General features: G+C 43.8%; 4 protein-coding genes and 1 pseudogene across 4 annotated transcripts; 2 read left to right on the top strand and 3 right to left on the bottom strand.

Annotated features, from left to right (window-relative positions):
- The first annotated feature begins 374 nt into the window (after nt 1–374).
- On the top strand, nt 375–4,265 carry LOC123145558 (MDIS1-interacting receptor like kinase 2). Its single transcript, XM_044564990.1, has 4 exons — nt 375–776; nt 1,346–2,601; nt 3,192–3,468; nt 3,600–4,265. Exons 1-4 carry the CDS (start codon nt 446–448, stop codon nt 3,908–3,910), a joined length of 2,175 nt encoding a protein of 724 aa, XP_044420925.1. The 5' UTR covers nt 375–445; the 3' UTR covers nt 3,911–4,265.
- A 1,479-nt stretch (nt 4,266–5,744) lies between these two features.
- On the bottom strand, nt 5,745–11,080 carry LOC123145555 (exonuclease mut-7). Its single transcript, XM_044564987.1, has 8 exons — nt 10,589–11,080; nt 10,046–10,177; nt 8,549–8,672; nt 8,064–8,374; nt 7,804–7,880; nt 7,573–7,708; nt 6,234–6,437; nt 5,745–6,131 (listed from the first exon to the last, which is right to left on the bottom strand). The coding sequence occupies exons 1-8, from the start codon at nt 11,021–11,023 to the stop codon at nt 6,072–6,074; spliced, it is 1,479 nt and encodes a 492-aa protein (XP_044420922.1). The 5' UTR covers nt 11,024–11,080; the 3' UTR covers nt 5,745–6,071.
- Nucleotides 11,081–11,608: 528 nt separating this feature from the next.
- LOC123146719 (uncharacterized) lies at nt 11,609–11,732 on the top strand (annotated as a pseudogene).
- Nucleotides 11,733–12,357: 625 nt separating this feature from the next.
- Nucleotides 12,358–15,693, bottom strand: LOC123145556 (peptidyl-prolyl cis-trans isomerase FKBP12). Its single transcript, XM_044564988.1, has 6 exons — nt 15,388–15,693; nt 14,151–14,327; nt 13,827–13,860; nt 13,530–13,591; nt 12,908–12,960; nt 12,358–12,613 (listed from the first exon to the last, which is right to left on the bottom strand). Exons 1-6 carry the CDS (start codon nt 15,545–15,547, stop codon nt 12,512–12,514), a joined length of 588 nt encoding a protein of 195 aa, XP_044420923.1. The 5' UTR covers nt 15,548–15,693; the 3' UTR covers nt 12,358–12,511.
- Nucleotides 15,694–15,703: 10 nt separating this feature from the next.
- LOC123145557 (universal stress protein PHOS34) lies at nt 15,704–17,754 on the bottom strand. The gene is made up of 4 exons (XM_044564989.1): nt 17,298–17,754; nt 17,083–17,186; nt 16,860–16,978; nt 15,704–16,137 (listed from the first exon to the last, which is right to left on the bottom strand). The coding sequence occupies exons 1-4, from the start codon at nt 17,485–17,487 to the stop codon at nt 16,062–16,064; spliced, it is 489 nt and encodes a 162-aa protein (XP_044420924.1). The 5' UTR covers nt 17,488–17,754; the 3' UTR covers nt 15,704–16,061.
- Nucleotides 17,755–18,309: the final 555 nt, after the last annotated feature.

The following is an 18,309-nucleotide window of genomic DNA, read 5'->3' as shown; positions in this document are numbered from 1 at the left end:
TTTGTGCATCTCATCTCATTGGACAGATTAAGCTGTTGATGTCAGAAGATAGGGAGTACACATTTGTTCAGATTGCAGATGATGCGTTGGTCAAAGTTAGCTACAGCTTCTCACCACCGTGTGGCCAAACTCATGGCCACGCCAACTTATGGAGCTGGCGGCCTGGTGTATGAGGACTTCGTCGTATAAATGCGACTTATCAATGCTACTATCAATCTGTCGTCCTGCCCTATCAACGAGGGAGACGGGTCAAAAATGACGACGCCCAACAAGTCAAGAACCACGGTGTTTCCAGGAAACCACCCACTGATGGCCCTGCAATGAAACCCTGAGAGCAATGGATAACTGCACTCTTGTACTAGTACTACATATTAACCCCCATACCCTGAGCAAGCACTTCAAACACTCACATCTCTAGAGCTACTACCCAACACACGAGAACCAGATGCAAAGCAAAATGCGATCTGCCTCAACACCCCTGCTCTACCTTTGTGTCCTTGTCATGCCATCATGTCTCCTTCTCTTGCAACGAGCGCATGCAGCAGCGCGTCATGGTGGCATATCACTCATGTCTCAACAGAAGGCCCTCCTCCACTGGAAATCAACACTCGCAAACCCAGCAGCGGAGATGAGCTCCTGGCGGGACACCACCAGCACCAGCAGCAGCCCGTGCAACTGGACGGGGATCATGTGCACGGCTGTTCGCCATGGCCGCAGCATGCCCTGGGTCGTGACCAGCATCTCCCTGCCAGATGCTGGCATCCATGGCAAGCTTGGTGAGCTCAACTTCACAGCTCTCCCATTCCTCACATATATCGATCTAGGCAACAATAGTCTCCATGGTCCAATACCGCCTAATATCAGCTCGCTATCATCCCTCTCGACCCTTGACCTTAGCATCAATCAGCTCAGAGGCCACATACCACACGAGATCGGCGAACTGGCTAGCCTCACCATACTTGACATCTCCTTCAATAACCTAACAGGACATGTCCCTGCGTCCCTAGGCAACCTGACGATGTTGATTTATCTTGTAATCCACCAAACCATGGTCTCAGGTCCCATTCCAAACGAGTTAGAAAGGCTTGTCAGCCTGCAGGGTTTACAGCTAAGCAACAGCGCTTAAGTGGTAACATACCCGCAACTCTTGCAAACCTGACCCAGCTAAATGTTCTGTTACTGTACGGTAACAAACTGTCGGGGCCGATACCCCACGAGCTAGGCAAGCTAGTCAAGCTGCAATTCCTTCAACTTGATGAAAATAAACTAACCGCTCAAATCCCTTTCTCCATATCCAATCTAACCATGTTAAATGAACTCTCTCTCGTCGAAAATCAAATCACAGGTTCCATCCCCGCTGAAATAGGAAGGCTAGTCATGTTAAACAAACTTGATCTCTACCAAAATCAAATAACAGGAACGATACCTCCAGAAGTAGGCAACCTCACTCAGCTGAACATACTTCGTGTCTATAAAAATCGACTAACGGGTTCTATACCCCCAGAACTAGGCATCCTAGTAAATCTCTCGAATTTGGACCTATCAGCCAACCAAATCGCTGGCTCTATTCCTGCCAGCTTAGGAAACCTTACTAATTTATTAAGATTGTCCCTTTTTAGAAATCAGATAACAGGCTCTATCCCACAGGATATTGGCAATTTGGTGAACCTCCAAACATTGTTCTTGGACGAGAATAAAATTTCTGGCTCAATACCCAAAACATTTGGAAACCTACAAAACATCCAACGTCTGAACATGAATGATAACAAATTAACGGGATCTCTTCCTCAGGGATTTGGAGATCTCAAGAACATAGTCGGCCTTAATCTGGCTGATAACTCCCTTTCTGGACCTTTGCCTATGAATATATGTACCGGCGGCAGTCTCAGAGCTTTTGTAATGTCTCTGAATATGTTCAATGTCTCAGTTCCATGGAGCTTAAAGACCTGTACAAGTTTGACTGGACTTTACCTTGACGGAAACCAACTGACAGGAGATATATCTCACCATTTTGGAGTTTACCCACAACTTAGGCACATATGGTTGACATCCAATAGACTCTCTGGGAGCATTGCACCAAAGTGGGGAGACTGCCCCCAACTAAAGGAATTCAAGCTAGGACAAAACATGATTACTGGTCAAATACCTCCCACCCTATCAAAATTATCCAATTTGGTAGACCTAACACTCGATTCTAACCACATAACTGGTTGGATTCCACCAGAGTTTGGAGATTTGAAAAATCTTTATATCTTGAATCTGTCACTCAATCAGTTATCAGGCCCTGTACCTTTGCAGTTGGGGAAGTTGAGAAATTTAGGACACCTTGATCTATCTGAAAACAGTTTGAGTGGATCAATACCAGAGGAATTGGGAAGCTGCATAGAACTATTGTTCTTGAAGATCAACACCAACAACTTCACTGGAAAATTGCCTGGTGCAATTGGAAATTTAGCAAGCCTACAGATGATGTTAGATGCCAGCAATAACAAACTTGAAGGTGTCTTGCCAAAAGAACTTGGAAAGTTGGAGATGCTGGAATTTCTTAATTTATCCCATAACCAGTTCAGTGGAAGCATTCCGTCCTCCTTCGCAAGCATGGTGAGCCTATCGACGCTTGATGTGTCCTACAACGACTTGGAAGGACCACTCCCAATAGGACATGCACTCCAAAATGCTTCAATAAATTGGTTTCTTCACAATAAAGCTCTGTGCGGTAACTTCTCTGGACTGCTACCTTGTTACTCAACTCCAGCATCTGGTCGCCATAAACAAAAGATACAAAGTTCCCTCCTGCCAATTGTTCTTGTTGTGGGGTTTTCCACCATTGCTGCAATTGTTATCATTGCAATTCTTATACGTAGCAAGAAAAAGAAACAACAAAGTGGTGCTACAGATGAGGGGAGGAACATGTTCTCTGTTTGGAATTTTGATGGATGACTAGCATTTGATGACATTATCAGGGCAACAGAAAATTTTGATGACATGGAAAAGTCTACAAGGCACAACTCGAAGACGGGCAGCTAGTTGCTGTAAAGAAATTCCATCCAACAGAAGAAGAGTTGATTGATGAGAGAGGATTTCACAGTGAAATGGAAATCTTAACACAGATTCGACAAAGAAGTATTGTCAAACTCTATGGATTTTGCTCCCATCCAACGTACAAGTTTCTTGTCTATGATTACATTCAGCGTGGAAGTCTCCACACGACTTTACAAGATGAGGAATTAGCCAAGGGATTGGATTGGCATAAGAGAGCTGCCCTTATAAATGATGTTGCTCAGGCAATATCCTATTTGCACAATGACTGTAGTCCTCCTATAATTCATCGAGATATCACAAGCAACAACATCCTGCTTGATACAAATTTTAAGGCTTATGTCTCAGATTTTGGTACAGCAAGGATTTTGAAGCCTGATACATCAAACTGGAGTGCACTAGCAGGGACATATGGCTACATTGCTCCTGGTACAGATATGCCTCCCTTTGACATAAAATTATTTCTATCTCTACCCTTATCCGCTTTTATGGTTCCATAGCTTCTTGTTTACACTTTCTTGTCCATTGACTTCTAATGCTGATCCTTGTCTTTGGTGCAGAGTTGTCCTACACTTCTGTTGTGACAGAGAAATGTGATGTGTACAGCTTTGGTGTGCTTGTGCTAGAGGTGTTGATAGGGAAGCATCCAAGAGATCTACTCCAACATCTTGCCTCATCAACAGAGCCATATACTCTTGTCAACAAAATCTTGGACCAACGGCCTTCAGCACCAACAACAATAGAAGAGAAAAACATAGTTTTCCAAATCAAGGTAGTATTTTCTTGCTTGAAAGCTTCCCCTCAAGCAAGGCCAACAATGCAGGAGATCTACCAGATGCTCATCCATTATGAATCTTCCACTTCAGTGTGAAGACAACATGTTGTAGTTACATTCGATGAACTATGGGATGCATAAGAATGGTAGGGATGATTACCTCTCTGTTTGTTGTAATGAATAGCGATACAGCTGATTTCCGGCAAAATCTAGCAATATAGTTGTTGGGGACACTTTCTGAGGCCAGGCATAAAATATGCAGGTTTATCTTCAATAAATGCAATCAACACTAAGTGCATTTTTAAACCATTGTAGTATTCCAGTAGTGTTTTTGCAAGAGGTAATATGCAAATTCCTTACTAAACAGGTGGTTGAATATCTTCCACTTGAACTTCTTTCACTGTGATTGCTGACCCTTGTGCATTCACTATGATTTGTTGTATAGCGCAGCCGATGTAGCTTACAATGTCTAAGTGAGAAAACAACCATTGCTTAACTGCAAATTTACATACTGTAAAACAGGTGCATTATGTGACACAGTAAAATTATGTAAAATATTTTAGTCCTCGAGAGAAAAGGAACAAAATACATGTATTACATGATTGGCGAGACAACAAAAATAAAGTGAACAGAAACTCACCAATTGCCAATGCTGCTTATTGTCTGCCTCTCTGGTGTGTGCAGATGGCGTGATTAGCATGGCAACAAAATGGACTGAGTTTAGCACACAAAATAATATAGGCTATGAATAGGAATCTTAATTGGCGAGCAAACTTTTTTTTATCAACACAGGCGTACAATGGTCAGTGACTTTGCTATCTGTACTGCTACTTAGTCATTCCCCTAGCTAGCTTGTTGCTCCTCTCAGTTATTCCAGTTCTGCGTAGTTTTCTCTCTATTCAGTTTTGTTATCTCTTTGTGTACTCTGTTTTTCTTTGGAAAATTGTTTTTTGAAAGAAATTATCGTATCCCCAATTTAAACACAACCCCCCCCCACCCTTCTGGTCGATATTTGATCCTATAACCAAGAGGAGGAAGTTTGCCTTGATGGGCAGGTGGTACCTCGGAAGGACACCTTTCGATATTTGCAGTCAATGATGCAGAAGGATGATGATATCGATGAAGATGTGAGCCATCAAATTAAATTTGGATGGATGAAGTGGCATCAAGCTTCTGGCGTTCTCTATGATAAGAGAGTGTCACGAAAGTAAAAAATGTAGGTTTTATAGGACGGCGATTCGACCTGCAATGTTGTATGACATTGAATGTTGGCCAACTAAATGACAACGTGTCCAACAGCTAGGTGTAGCAGAGATGCACATGTTGAGATGGATATGTGGCCACACAAGAAAGGATTGGGTCCATGATGATGATATACTTGATAGAGTTGGGGTGACACCGATTGAAGAGAAGCTTGTCCAACACCGTCTGAGATGGTTTGGGCATATACAACACAGGCCTCCAGAAGCGTCATAGCGGATGGGTAGGCGTGTTGATAATGTCAAGAGAGGTCGCGATGGACCAAACTTGACATGAAAGAAGTCCGTAAAGAGAGATCTTAAGGACTAGAATATCACTTAAGATTTAACCATGGAGAGGGGTGCGTGGAAGTTAGTTATCCTAGTGCCAGAACCATGACTTGATTTCGATAACTTATGGGTTTCAACTCTAGCCTACCTCAACTTGTTCGGCGCAGGCTTTGTTGTTCTTGTTGTAGTATTTTGAGTGGAAAATTCTAAATATGCTTCCATTATATGTGCCTGATTACATCACACTTGACTGATCACAATCAGTCAAATGCTTTTGTAGATAAGCTGGTGAACAAATAAAACATGCACAAGGTCCGTCTTTTCGGAATCAATGCAGATATCTGAGGAACACTGCAAGAACAATAAAACTTCATCGAGGCAGAACGATGCAAACGAGGCAGTTGTCGGTAATCAATGTATATGTGTTACTACCATATGATTTGCAGATGTGTTACTCCCTCCGTCCGAAAAAGCTTGGCCCTCAAATGGATGTATCTAGCACTAACTTGGTGCTAAATACATCCATCTGAGGGACAAGCTTAGCTTTTTCGGACGGAGGGAGTACTACCATATGAAATACTGTAGACTGTACATCATAAAGTATAATTGCGACTGGGATTTGTCCGAAGGCATAGATGGTGACATTATTGAAAGAGCGGTCTTCTACTACATGTTGAATTTCACATACAAAACAACATGAGCGTCTTGAGAATGAAATGTTGCAATGCTCACTCACTAATGTTGCAGACTGACATGAATTTTTGAACTGCGTTGTGGTACTGAGTTCCCTGCGGAAATTGTAAAAGAGGTGGTTGGATACAGGAGGCAGCGCCGATACTAGCAAGTACTACTTCAGAGGTGGAAACTGGAACATAGGACAAAGTTAGTACCTCCCAGTAGAGTTGGTTGCAGTCAGTGCACTTCCAGAACTCCATATTTCGGTTGAAGAGGCATGAGGGGATGACCTGAAAACCTTTGGAGGCTTCTATGGCTTCCTCAAGCGTTAATGGTTTCTGAATGAAACTTCCGTTGCACTTTGTACATCTCGACATTAATCGGTCCTCAGAGATCTTTAACTGGAAGGTGTCAATCACCTGCAACAAGCAAGTTAAACAGACGAATCAGCGGGCTTCGGAATATCTTTCCGCCCTTTCCTTATTGCACAATGCACAAATATAAATACTAGAAAAAGATTCTGTCTCAGGCTCCCCTATCACTCTCTCGCCTCCTTGGCAAAGTTAGTGGCCAAGGGTGTGTCCACTCCTCACCCTACCATCCCTACCCCTTTCCGCTGCCTCCGTGGGTAAGGGCGGCAGCGCAGAGCCCAATACATTCTTGTCAATCCATCACTGTCGCATCTGATTTCTCAGCATGGACTGCTTGGATATGTAGTTGCGGGATGCTCAGTGAACTTGTGTTCAAGTAGCAGTGTGCAACCAGAGTCCACTAACAGCTGCAGGGGTGTTGTAAGGCCAGATGAGTGCGTCGGCGGTGGGGTCTGGCTGTCAGGGCGGTTTGCAGAGTTGGAGGAGGGCAACGCAGTTTTTTTAATTCTTTTTATTGAACTCCTTGTTAATCAATGAAATAGGCAAAGCTTTTGCCTCTCTCTTTTTTTTGCGAGTTTTTGTCTCGGTTTTATAAGTATGTAGTAGATAGAGATACAAGTAAATGACTAAATCAAAAGTGACAACTGCTAGAGAAGTGACAACTGCTAGAGTATCACATGTAAACAGTGACCTTTGGTTTTATTACTTCAAGTCATTGCTTCTAGATGTTTCACGAGCATTGGTCTATTTCCACATTATTTTTCAAGTCAACACTTACAATATTACATCGGTTACTTTGTTAACTTGTCTTTTTGGACGTGGCATGGTCTCCAGTATGCTCGTTTGTGGCTTTGACCATTACTTTCTGTATTTGCATTTGCTTTTCATAGGATTTCTGTATTTACATGCTAGTAAATATTATAAAAAATACAGTGAGACAAAAGCATTTTTATGACAAATCTAGTAGTATCATACGCAAATAACAACTTCAAACACTTGGACTAGTTTTTGAATATTAGTGGTTGAGGTTTTAAAATGTTGTTTGTGCACAAAATCTAAAAAGGAGTGGGCAAATACTAAGGAAATAAATGTTTTCATCCATAAAGGCCAATTTACACTAATTTTCAAAAGTTCATGCAGACAGATCAAACTGAAGACGGAAAATATCAAAATAAGCACATACCTCAGCCAGTTGATCATGTTTGAGCAGGCTTTTCACTCTGTATACTTGATTAGTCGCCAAATACTGATACTTTATGAGCTTGGCATCTCGTGTTAGTAATATTCTTCCTTCCTTGTAGATTTGATCTAATAATTCCCTAAAGTTGAGTAGAAAAAAATAAAAAAAAATAACAAAAAAAATCCCTTAATAAGAAACTACATTAGGAGTGTTGCAGAAAGTATAGGGGAAGACCTTGGTTGAGGTTTTCTACAAGATGGAGTGGCGGCATCCAATCCAACACATCTCAAGTGCTTAGCTAGACCCTCAATCTGTTGAGTTTTGTTCACATCAAATCTAGCAGCCTTTACAAATAGAGAACAAATTGGGTACTTGACTAACATATAAGGTGGTAAAATCTGTCATACTTCATGTTCATCTTATGCAATGGTATTTTAAGAAACAAACAAAATCCACACTCTTGTCGAAGATGGTGAGATTAGGAAAACTGTTACCATCACATCACACAGAAACTTTGGGTATCCATCTCCACCAACGGAAGGATCCCATGGAGGGGGACCCATCCATTCAGTATTGTAATCAAACTTCTCTTTGCACTTGGCATCACTCGACAGCTTTTGCTTTTCTTTTCGTCTTGAGGAACGGGCTTTTGTATCTGACTCTGTCAACAAAATCCTGTCGCTGTACTTCGTGATGATGGATGTCGAATACCCATCAAAGCAAATGTCATTTCCTGACGATGAACATTCACTTGCCCTTTGTGAGCAATGTTCATCTGAAGCTTCAGCTGTTGGTGAACATTTTTCTGCAGTAGTAATAAATAATACAAAAATTGTTAGTGGTTAAATCTTCTTAGCTCTTATTAATGATAAGCACTTAAAACTTTCATGAGAAAATAATATTTGCATACAAGAAATACAAAGAGAAGAACACTAAATTCCCATGATCAAATCAGTTGCGTTAAGCATGACAAAAGTACCTTCAATGCTGACCTTCTGATGGAACAAATCAAATATATATAGCAAGTAGTAGGCATCTGATGCAGCATATTGTATTTGCCCTTCGCTCAAGGGTCGGCATGACCAATCGCTACACTGGAGTTCCTGGTGCGAAAAAATAAGGATAGCAACTGGGTAACCCCTTAAAATAATAGGGAAAAATTCCATTTCTGCCCCTAATTCGAACCCACTACTCACATTTACCCCTAATTTTCAGACCTACTCAGTTTTGCCCCTATTCCGTTATGTGGTGTTATAGAAATACCCCTGAGCGATGTTTCCTTCAGGTCTTCTCTACTTTCTAACCTTTGCGACATTCCTCTGTAGTTGCCAGTGGTTTCAGTTCTTTTGTAGCATCCCTTAGCATCTCCATGGATGGCAGTTCCTATATTTTGGTGTTTATGTTCTCAGGGAAAATAAATATTTTCAGGGATGTTACAAAAGAATAAAAAGCACTGGCAGCTACAGAGGAACATTGCGAAGCATAGAAAGCAGAGAAGACCTGACAAAAACGTTGCTCAGGGGTATTTCTATAACACCACACAACGAAATAGGGGCAAAACTGAGTAGGTCTGAAAATTAGGGGTAAATATGAGTAGTTGGTTCGAGTCAGGGGTAGAAATGTAAATGTCCCAAAATAATAATGTTAACAGATAAATGCGTTGGTTTCGAGATCTTATGGGTTTCAACTTTAGCCTACCCCAACTTGTTTGGGACTAAAAGGCGCTGCTGCTGTAAAAGATAAATGCGAGGATTGTATTTTTTTGGTAGTGAAGAAAACAATGAAGAGAAATAAGATTGATTTGTCTGCTTGGGCTGGGAAGGAAGACCAAGAAGCTCAATTTGGTTCCATATTAAACTCGAGTTCAACTGAACCACAAGCTCGAAATCAATTTGCATGCTGATCATGTGAGCCCAGGTAAAGAACTCACATTAAGATGCATCTATGTGAGGAAAATGAAAGTTAGCAACCAAGCTTGCATACGACCAGGCTTGAGCTCAACACACCTATGACACTTTGTTATGAGCCTTTGTGCCACACTTGCTCTAGGTTTGCTCATGTGATGTGTCTGGTCACAGGTGCTAAGAGAGGATACCACAAGTTGGTTAGCCACGTATGAACATACAATGTATTACTAGCAATTTACTGAATACTATAACTGGAAGTTATGAACAAGGCTTCAAGTAAACCAAAGGAGACAGGAATTTATAATCTGATATGTTGATCTGTATAGTAAGGAATACTGCTTTAAATCAAGTAAGTTAGTAATAAGCAAAACCAATTGGATTTGGCAAGGCTATTATACACCTACATTCCTGCTGGTTTATAGTTGCATCAATCTCTACTGCCCTGCAATTCTGCAAATGTTTGCCAAACAGTTGGTTTCATATGGCAATTGAACTTGGCGATTAACGCAACCATGCCATGGAAAAATGCAAGTCCCCGACATGAAGGCAACGAACTTATGTAGACTAACCTTGGATAAAGAGACATTCAGCAGTTCCTCGCATATTGAAGCCAAACTCTTGGTCTCCTTTGGAAGTCTCTTTTGCATGTCATGCCCCTTGAGGTAGTGATAAACGTTGGTGACATCCAAGAAAGGCTCCACCTTGCAAGACGAATGACGGCGGTGTTACTCACAAAAAAATAATGCTTACTGCTGCCTCTCAGCTGGTTTTGGAACAACAAATTGCTCCTTCCATTCGGGGTTTTAGGGCTGATTCTTGAAATCTCCCGTACCAAGGAGCAACTTTAGAAATTTCAATCTGGCTCATAATAATCCTGGGCAGATTTGTTTTGGGGAAGACTTTGACACATTATTCGTTGTTCCAAAACCAGCTGAGACAGCAGTGATCATGTAGCTGGTAAATTAAACATAAGAAAAAGTCTTCAAAGCTTCAACCCAATTCAACTTACAACAATGTTGCCTAAGAGAAAGGGATCTGGGATATTCTACCGAAACATCGTGAACAATCTTGTCACAAAAGCAGTAAAACAATTTGCACGACAGGCACTCTACCCTGTTGAATCCAGAGTCGCCTCCGAGGGCAGCCGTGAAGGTGGCGGAGAGGTACACGAGGTCCTGCTTGAACCGGAACCCCAGCTTCAGCACCTCGGGCCGCTCAAACAGCTCCCTCAGCGGCGCCCACAGGTCGGCGAGCGGCACGGCGAGGAGGTCGACGACGAACACCTCGTTGCCCCCGTCTTCTCCCCGGCAGGCCAGCTGGAGAACCGTAACGGTCGGCAGCTGCGTCGGATTAGGGGGAGCTGGCGAGGCGTCGTCGCTGGGGGCGGAAGGAGCACGGCGGCGTGGCTTCCACTCGGCGTCGAAGGCGACGATGCGGGCGGCGGCGAGGGACTGGAGGAGGTGGGATAGCGCCGGCGAGTACGCGTCGCCGGTGACCAGGTGTACCGCGAGCGGCGGCGGCGGCGGCGGCGGCGGTGCGGGGTCCATCGGAGCGGGTGGGAGTGGGGAAGGATCGAAGAAGGAAAGACTTTTTTTTAGGGGGGGAAGGAAAGACAAAGCACGCCTTTTTTCTTAGGGAAAAAAACGTTGTCGCACCTTAGCCCACGAGGCCTGACAATCCATTTGTGGACTCATATCTTTCGGCCTAGCCCAGCCCGTTTGAGGCCCACGACCGTTCACCCACGGCTGAACCACGACGCTCGTTGTCTAAAAAAAAGCACGACGCTGGTTTAGTTTAGTACCACCTCGCCGAGCGAGGGGAGGAGGAGAAGGGGAGCCGCCTATATAAGGAGCTCTAGGTGCGATGGTGCAACATACTCCCTCCGTTCCATAATGTAGTGCCTATAAATTTTTGAAAAAATTAAACCTTGCAAACTTTGATCAAGTTTACAGAGAAAAATATTTACATTTAGAATGCCAAACATATATTATTAGATTCATCGTAAGATGTATTTTCATATTTTATATATTTGACATTGTATACATAAATAGTTTTCTCTATAAACTTGGTCAAAGTTTGTAAAGTTTGAATTTATAAAAAATCTGTAGGCACTACATTATGGAACGGAGGGAGTACTTACCTGGACGGGGTTGACGGCCGATCAAGAGGGGGCCGTGGCCTAGATCAATGGCTCACATTGCACTTGGTGAGTGCGTTGGTCTACCATCTCGGGGTACGCGTTCACGCGGTCCCTGTCAATTCTTAAAACTAAAAAATTTCATGAATTTTGATCCTCTTTTCTTTTTCAAGTGTGTCTTTTGCTCTTCTAGCCCTTGCCAAATCCTCTTTGTAATCCTGGTTTTTCATCTGCGCTTCAGTTAGAGCAGATGTGTTTTTCAACATCAGTTATCATTCTTGCCTGTCCAGACTCTGTTTTCCTTTCAGGATAATGTGCGGAATGTGACGAGACTTTTTTTTTGGATAATAGAATGTGATGAGACTTATCTGTGTGAGTAATGAAATTTGTTGGGATATCTAGGCGGGCCCTTTTAGGATGTTTCTGGGCATTGGAACTCAGAAACCCGCAAAATTCACAGCAAATTAGACGAACTTCTACATAATTGAGAGGAAAATTTGTGAACGAGGGAAACGAGCGAACGAACTGGTCTCAGGCGATTAAAACTGTCGGCTAGGCTCATAGGGAAGCCGAGGATTCAAGCAGGATCACACAACCGCTATCTCTTGATCCCCTCTGAGGTAAGGACCCCCTTCAACGTAAATTTTGCGACAAGGGCAACCAGAAACTTAGTACCAGGATCACGAAAGCCCCCTCAACGTAAATTTTGCAACAAGGGCACCCAGAAACTAGTACCAGGATCCGAAAGGATAATAGGGTTCCAAAGTTTCACTCAATGCACTTGGAACATCACCATAATGTGGCACTTAACATGAAGTGGCGTTACAATTATTTTGGTAATCGAGAGGCATGGCGATGCTGCAGTGTTCTATAGATCCATCATGAATCGCATTGCGCATCACTTGGCGCTAAGAACTTCGATCTCGAATATCAGCACGGAGTTTGGTTGAATTCCCCAGGCTGGAAAGCCACCGGATCCATAAGCGTAGTCTGGGGTGCACTGCAACACAAACACTAGAATGTCAGACCCATAAGCATAATCTGCGGTGCACTGCAACTGATTCATTTGGCAAACAATTTCTTAGGCATGAATATGATATGGCACTGGAAAGGCTCATTAATCCAAATTCAGCTGTTTTAGACACACTTCTGCCATGGCAAGATGCATTTGAAAAATCCAATGCAATGGAAATTGACTAGTCATTAAGTGCCAAATTAATCAATGAAGAAATTGCCACACACAAGCAAGCATGCAAACACATCAAACTGATTGCACATGTCCCAAGAAACATACCGTAAGACGGGCGACTTCACCCAATTGCATGCCCATGACTCCCTCATCCCATCCTGTAAGCAAGGAAGTAGTTACTGTTATGTTAGTTCCGAAAGTTCACTTGCACAATCTAGTGTAGCATAATCTACATGTGTGGCATCATACTGGACAAGTCATCAAAAATGTAGGCTCTGCTTTACAAGTAAATAGTGAAAACATGACTTAATGGTCTTATGATGTTAGCAGCATGAATCAAGACTTTATAGGAGTACTTCAACAAGAGAAAATATAACGAGGGTACGAACAGAGGTAAATAACATAGACAGATAAGGCAAACAGTGCATGTTTGCAGCTATATCATGGTTTTCAGTAGATACTCCGATGGTCTAAACTCCACAACACAAATCAAAGAGCATTGAGCTTGTGTTTTGACATATCAACAGCAATCCAAACTAATTTTAAGGGAAAATATGCTATATTTAGTTGTAAAACAATGGAGACATCTCGAAATTATTCCTTTGTGGAGTCTTCTGACTGAGTAAAAGCACACCCTTTGATTATTTCTGAACTTAACTTATGAGCCAATAACATACAGGTCAAATGATTGTGTATAAACAAAATAGCACTTTGATAATGAGATCACCTTTGATTACTGAACCGAGACCAATGTTGAAAGAGAATGGCTGCTGCCCAGGGTCCTTGGTACTGAAAAAATGAACATAACACCATCAGATAAATTTCCAAAATGCGAAGCTTCTTCTGCAAAGTTGCATCCGAGAGTTATGGTTTGCAAGGCATAATAGCACAATCCTTCCCGGTGAAAGATTTACACACAAAACACGGAAACATAAATGCTGCGTTTGTTCACAACGTTCACAGCGCTGGCGCAAAGCCATGGCCTACCAATCACGAAAAACAAAGAAAACTAGCCATGATTTACCTCCAAAACTTCTTAGACAGATCACCGTCCTTCCCTGCAGGAGCAACATGGCAGGAAAACAAAAGTTAGCCGGCCCTTAAACAGCACAGAACATGAGGTACAAAATCTACCAGAAATGGATAAAGGTACACTGGCACCACTAAATGAATCTAGGCTGACAGCTACAGAACCAAAATTTCACATCTAGTGAAGACCAACGCCTAATCGACACCAGGGTTAGTAGATCTGGAAGCATCGAGCGCTAAACCCTGAGTTCATCTCGACGGATCCAGGGAAAAGAAAGAAGGCGTAGAGAAGGGGTGAAGGGGGAGGGAAGGAGCGTACCGTAGCCGGTGCAGTGGACGGTGACCTTCTGGCCCTTGACGGGCTTGGGGCCGGTGCCGGCTTTCAGGATCTCCTTCTCGAATCCCATCTTGCCGTCCTCCGCGTCTCCTCTCCAAAGTTCGGCGGCGGCGCAGCGTTGGCGTGGTGGCTTCTGATCGGTGGTGGTGCGAGTGCGACCTAATTTCATCAGGATATTCTTATCACCTCACGTTGCAACGTGCACACGGCTTTTCGCCCAAGAGTTTCCCCTGTATCCTTTCTCGTCCAAGAAAGAAAAAAAACCTTGTACATATTTTTTTGTAGATATGAGTCCCCATAAAAGAGTAATTTTGTAGAAAAAACATATTTCTACCTTAAACTAGATGATTGTACGTGAGCACAAATATTTTATACGTTATCACTCTCATGTACCCATTTCATTGTGTATGCTATTACATACCAAACATGAATTTTAGATGACTAATAAAATGGATTTTAGCTGTAAATTGAATGAGTAATTATTGAATACCAAAGAAAATATGATTTATTTGGTAATTCAATAAGACGTGGGGCAGTTGCAAAGTGAGTTGATAAGCCTATTTTTACGAGATCTATTCTAGACTCGACATAGCCCGTGGATATTGAACTGTGTTATACAATTTCAAATAGTTTTTTTCACTATTCTAGACTCAACATAGTCCGTGGATATTGAACTGTGTTATACAATTTCAAATAGTTCTTTTCACATTAAAAAAATGGTATGCATTGTAATAGAATAGCCGTTTTATGGTTTAGGTTGTGTATAATCGACGATAATACCGCTTGTGCGTTAAAATGTAAATTGCGGCTAACGATGTCATTCAGGAACTAGAAGCCACGTCAAACATATACCTCAATCAACAAATATCTCTACAATATGAGCGTATGGTGTGCTGGTTTTACATTTAGATCATTGTTGAACTATGTTGTACTAAGCTTAGTTTACAAAATATTGTTGAAATTTAGCATCAAAAGTTGTTGTTATGTTTGGAAAACCAAAGCACGATATAGCTGACCAGAAAATACAGCAAACTAAAAACATTAAGAATAAAAACATTAAGAACATCGCTTCAACTAGATGCATCTATTCCATTTTAATTGAACGAATGCATCTTAACGGTAATTCGCAGCGATTCAAGTGCGACACCATGAATGAATCTGCAATTTGTTAGATTGTATTGTGCTAAAAAACTTGTTGCCAAACCGGTGGCTCACGTACTACTATGCCGCCATTGCAGCGCGGCCGGCTGCACCGGCGCAAGTCGCCGCCCGCCGGCCACGCAGCGTCCAGCTCCCGACGAGGAGGCGGCAAAGGCGCCCGATGCTGCCGCGGCGCCGGCGGACACCTTCCCGCCGAGCAGCAGCAGCTCTGCCCCCATCTCGAGCGGGAACGTAGGTGGCGCGGATAAGAGGAAGATATGGAGAAACAGAGAACGAGTGGAAGCAACGAAGGAGACCGGTGGCCTGCTGGGTGGGGACTCGGAGGAAGAAGATAAACCTGCATGTGCAGTGGGCAGTGGCCAAAGCAGATCAGATCGGACAAAGAAACCATGGATCTTGCAACTTGCAAGCCCTGCGTACAATGTTTTTGTACAAAACCATGTGCCCCATGGCACCGTGTTTCAGCTGATAGTACAATAATTATTTAATGTACAAAGCAATGTGCAGACTTATTTCCAGAGACCCACAGCCAATTTCCATGCACAGAATGTACAGAGCAGTTCTTCGGCCTCATCCAACCAAGCACTAACAAACAACATGAATGATAACATAAGCCATGCATAGTCTTGGAAGCATGCAGTGGCTTTGCACAGGAGTACACACAACACAGTAGCAACCTCAAAAAACATGGCGTGGAACGCAATAACGAATGTTTGTTGGGTGGAGGATGGGTTAGGTGCCCTTGATCACGACGACGGGGCAGCCGACGCTGTTGATGCAGTAGTTGCTCACACTACCCAAGAACATCCTGTTCAATCAAAGGAATCGGATCAGCTTGTTTCTTTCATACACGATGCCTATTAGACAAGCAGGCAGGCAACTGTCCGAGGGCTTTCATGGTATAAACACATCAACACCAGATTACTAGATGAACTGACCTGCAAGGTTGCTAGATTGCTGCTACATGACTGCACTAAAGAATGTGAGGATGCAGTTTTTGCTATCAGACTCATTATAAGTTTTGGCCGTAGAAGTAGAGTTCTTCACTGTGAGAAGCAATGCAAGTTGTTTGCAGCGACTAATAAGACATACTGAACAGTTCTATCCGGGGCATTCAGTTATATGGAAAGAAAATATGCTATGTAAGGCACAAACAAGTGAAAGAAATGCGTTACAGATCAAGAGAAATTTTCCTACACGGTCTCATGTCTGCGGGAGTAGATGTAACATATGCCTTACACTGTATCAGATTCATACGCAAAATGATGTTTATACAGTAGCAAAATTTTCTGATAACCCAGTTTTGCCAAATATTATAGCGTCGCAGTAAACACAGGTTATGTGCAGTTGAATCTGGAAAGAACAAATTTCACAACAGGTGTTGTACTGGCAAAAAAAATTGAGTTCAGACATTCAGCTAACCGAAGCGCAATTTGCTTTGCAGTTCGTATTTGGTCATGCAGCAAGCTTAAAAACAATCAGACATTCAGCTAACCGAAGCGCAGAAGACAGTGCCAGTAATTCAATTACCTCTTGACAGGGCCAAAAGCACGGCAACCCATGACGAGCAGATCGGCCTTGAGTTCGGCCGCCACCTCGCAGATCTTCTCCTTGGGATCCCCCACCACCACCTGCGTCTTCACCTCCACCTTCAACAGACCAAGAATCCGATCAGATTTAAGCACCAATTAAGCAAGAGCAGCCGGGGGAAGGGAAGAATTCAGCAATCGACATCGTTTAACTGTCCCCTTACATTCTTGTCGGAGCAAATCTTGAGCGCGTGCTCCAGGATCGCCTCCGTGATCCGCCGCTGGTGCGACTCGATGGCCTGCGTGAACGCCGGCACCTCCGCCACACCTGAGCAGCCAGCGCCGCGGCCCACCGGAGAAGCAGTGAGCAGGCTAGCTTATGGGCAAGAGCTAGGTAGAAAGCGCGCGAGATGGGATTGGGAATTGCGGGGTCGCTTACTGGGGCCGCCGAAGGGGATGGGGCCGGGGTTGAGCCCGGCGGCGATGCCGGGCGGCGGCTGGACGTGGAGCACGACGAGCGCGCCGTCGGGGCGGAGGCGCAGGCTGTCGAGCGCCCAGCGCAGCGCCTTCATGCTCTCCTCGCTGCCGTCAACCGCCACCACCACGCTGGACAGGTTGGCGGTGGCCATGGCTGCCTGCCCCTTCGCTCGGCCTGCTTGGCGACTCCTCCTCGATCGGGTCAATTGAGAAGCGTAGAGTGCGAGCGCTGGCTAATTGCGTGCTGCCTCCTCCCTTCTTGCCCCTTCTTGTGTTTCTTCACGGGATTAAAGAAGCCTTCGCGGCGCCAGCTTCGGGTGTAGAGGGCGACACTTGCCTCTTAGTAATGGCGACAGTCTGGCGGCACGGCGCATCCGGTGTGCGTTCGAGAGGTTTCAGCCGCGGTTCTGCAAGTTTGGAGAAGAAGTCATGTTCTTTTTTATGGATGGAAGATGGAAGAAGAAATGGTTTTGTTTGGTCCCTATAATTTCATTTGAAATTCCTGATGTACCAACTATTTTTATGGTCGTAGTTCTGGCACATAGCACATAAGTTTAGCAATTTAAATGATCAAAGACCCACAAAGAAGATCTAGAAATGCAAGTAAGGCGAATCAGCCTAGATGATAGGATCCACCAGCTAAGGTCATTTCTATACCGATCCCCAGAAAATAAAGAAAGATCCGGCCATTAGACATAAATTCAAACTTAAACTACACTAGACTACTCATCTTCATCGGCCATAGTGGAGGTAGAGCCAATCTTTTCTCGATAGGCCACCGTCGATGAGACATGGGTCCGGGCCAGTGCCGTCGTCGTCGCAGCCGGGGAAGATGCGCCGCCGCTCCTTGACGTCGAACTCCTCCTCCTCGCCGCCCTCCTCGCCACCTTGCACCTCGTCGTCGGAGATGACGATGACCTCCCTGTCATTGTCGGCGAATATCGCCCGCTCCGCCTCCACGACCTCGGGGTGCT

This window comes from Triticum aestivum, chromosome 6D, assembly GCF_018294505.1.
Source record: "Triticum aestivum cultivar Chinese Spring chromosome 6D, IWGSC CS RefSeq v2.1, whole genome shotgun sequence".
NCBI classification, from domain to species: domain Eukaryota; kingdom Viridiplantae; phylum Streptophyta; class Magnoliopsida; order Poales; family Poaceae; genus Triticum; species Triticum aestivum.
Note: the sequence above shows the minus strand (reverse complement) of the source record. Positions and strands in the feature narration are given on the sequence as shown.

Coding starts and splice junctions, on each gene's coding strand:
- LOC123145558 (XM_044564990.1), top strand. CDS start 446: ATGCAAAGCAAAATGCGATCTGCCTCAACACCCCTGCTCTACCTTTGT. Junction 777..1,345: donor TGGCATCCATGGCAAGCTTG/GTGAGCTCAACT, acceptor ATCAAATCACAG/GTTCCATCCCCGCTGAAATA. Junction 3,469..3,599: donor ATATGGCTACATTGCTCCTG/GTACAGATATGC, acceptor TCTTTGGTGCAG/AGTTGTCCTACACTTCTGTT.
- LOC123145555 (XM_044564987.1), bottom strand. CDS start 11,023: ATGGACCCCGCACCGCCGCCGCCGCCGCCGCCGCCGCTCGCGGTACAC. Junction 8,673..10,045: donor TGAATGTCTCTTTATCCAAG/GTTAGTCTACAT, acceptor TTTTCGCACCAG/GAACTCCAGTGTAGCGATTG. Junction 7,709..7,803: donor TGTAGAAAACCTCAACCAAG/GTCTTCCCCTAT, acceptor ACTCAACTTTAG/GGAATTATTAGATCAAATCT.
- LOC123145556 (XM_044564988.1), bottom strand. CDS start 15,547: ATGGGGGCAGAGCTGCTGCTGCTCGGCGGGAAGGTGTCCGCCGGCGCC. Junction 13,861..14,150: donor CGTCCACTGCACCGGCTACG/GTACGCTCCTTC, acceptor TTGCTCCTGCAG/GGAAGGACGGTGATCTGTCT. Junction 13,592..13,826: donor CTGTCTAAGAAGTTTTGGAG/GTAAATCATGGC, acceptor TCATTTTTTCAG/TACCAAGGACCCTGGGCAGC.
- LOC123145557 (XM_044564989.1), bottom strand. CDS start 17,487: ATGGCCACCGCCAACCTGTCCAGCGTGGTGGTGGCGGTTGACGGCAGC. Junction 17,187..17,297: donor CATCCCCTTCGGCGGCCCCA/GTAAGCGACCCC, acceptor CTGGCTGCTCAG/GTGTGGCGGAGGTGCCGGCG. Junction 16,979..17,082: donor AGATTTGCTCCGACAAGAAT/GTAAGGGGACAG, acceptor GGTCTGTTGAAG/GTGGAGGTGAAGACGCAGGT.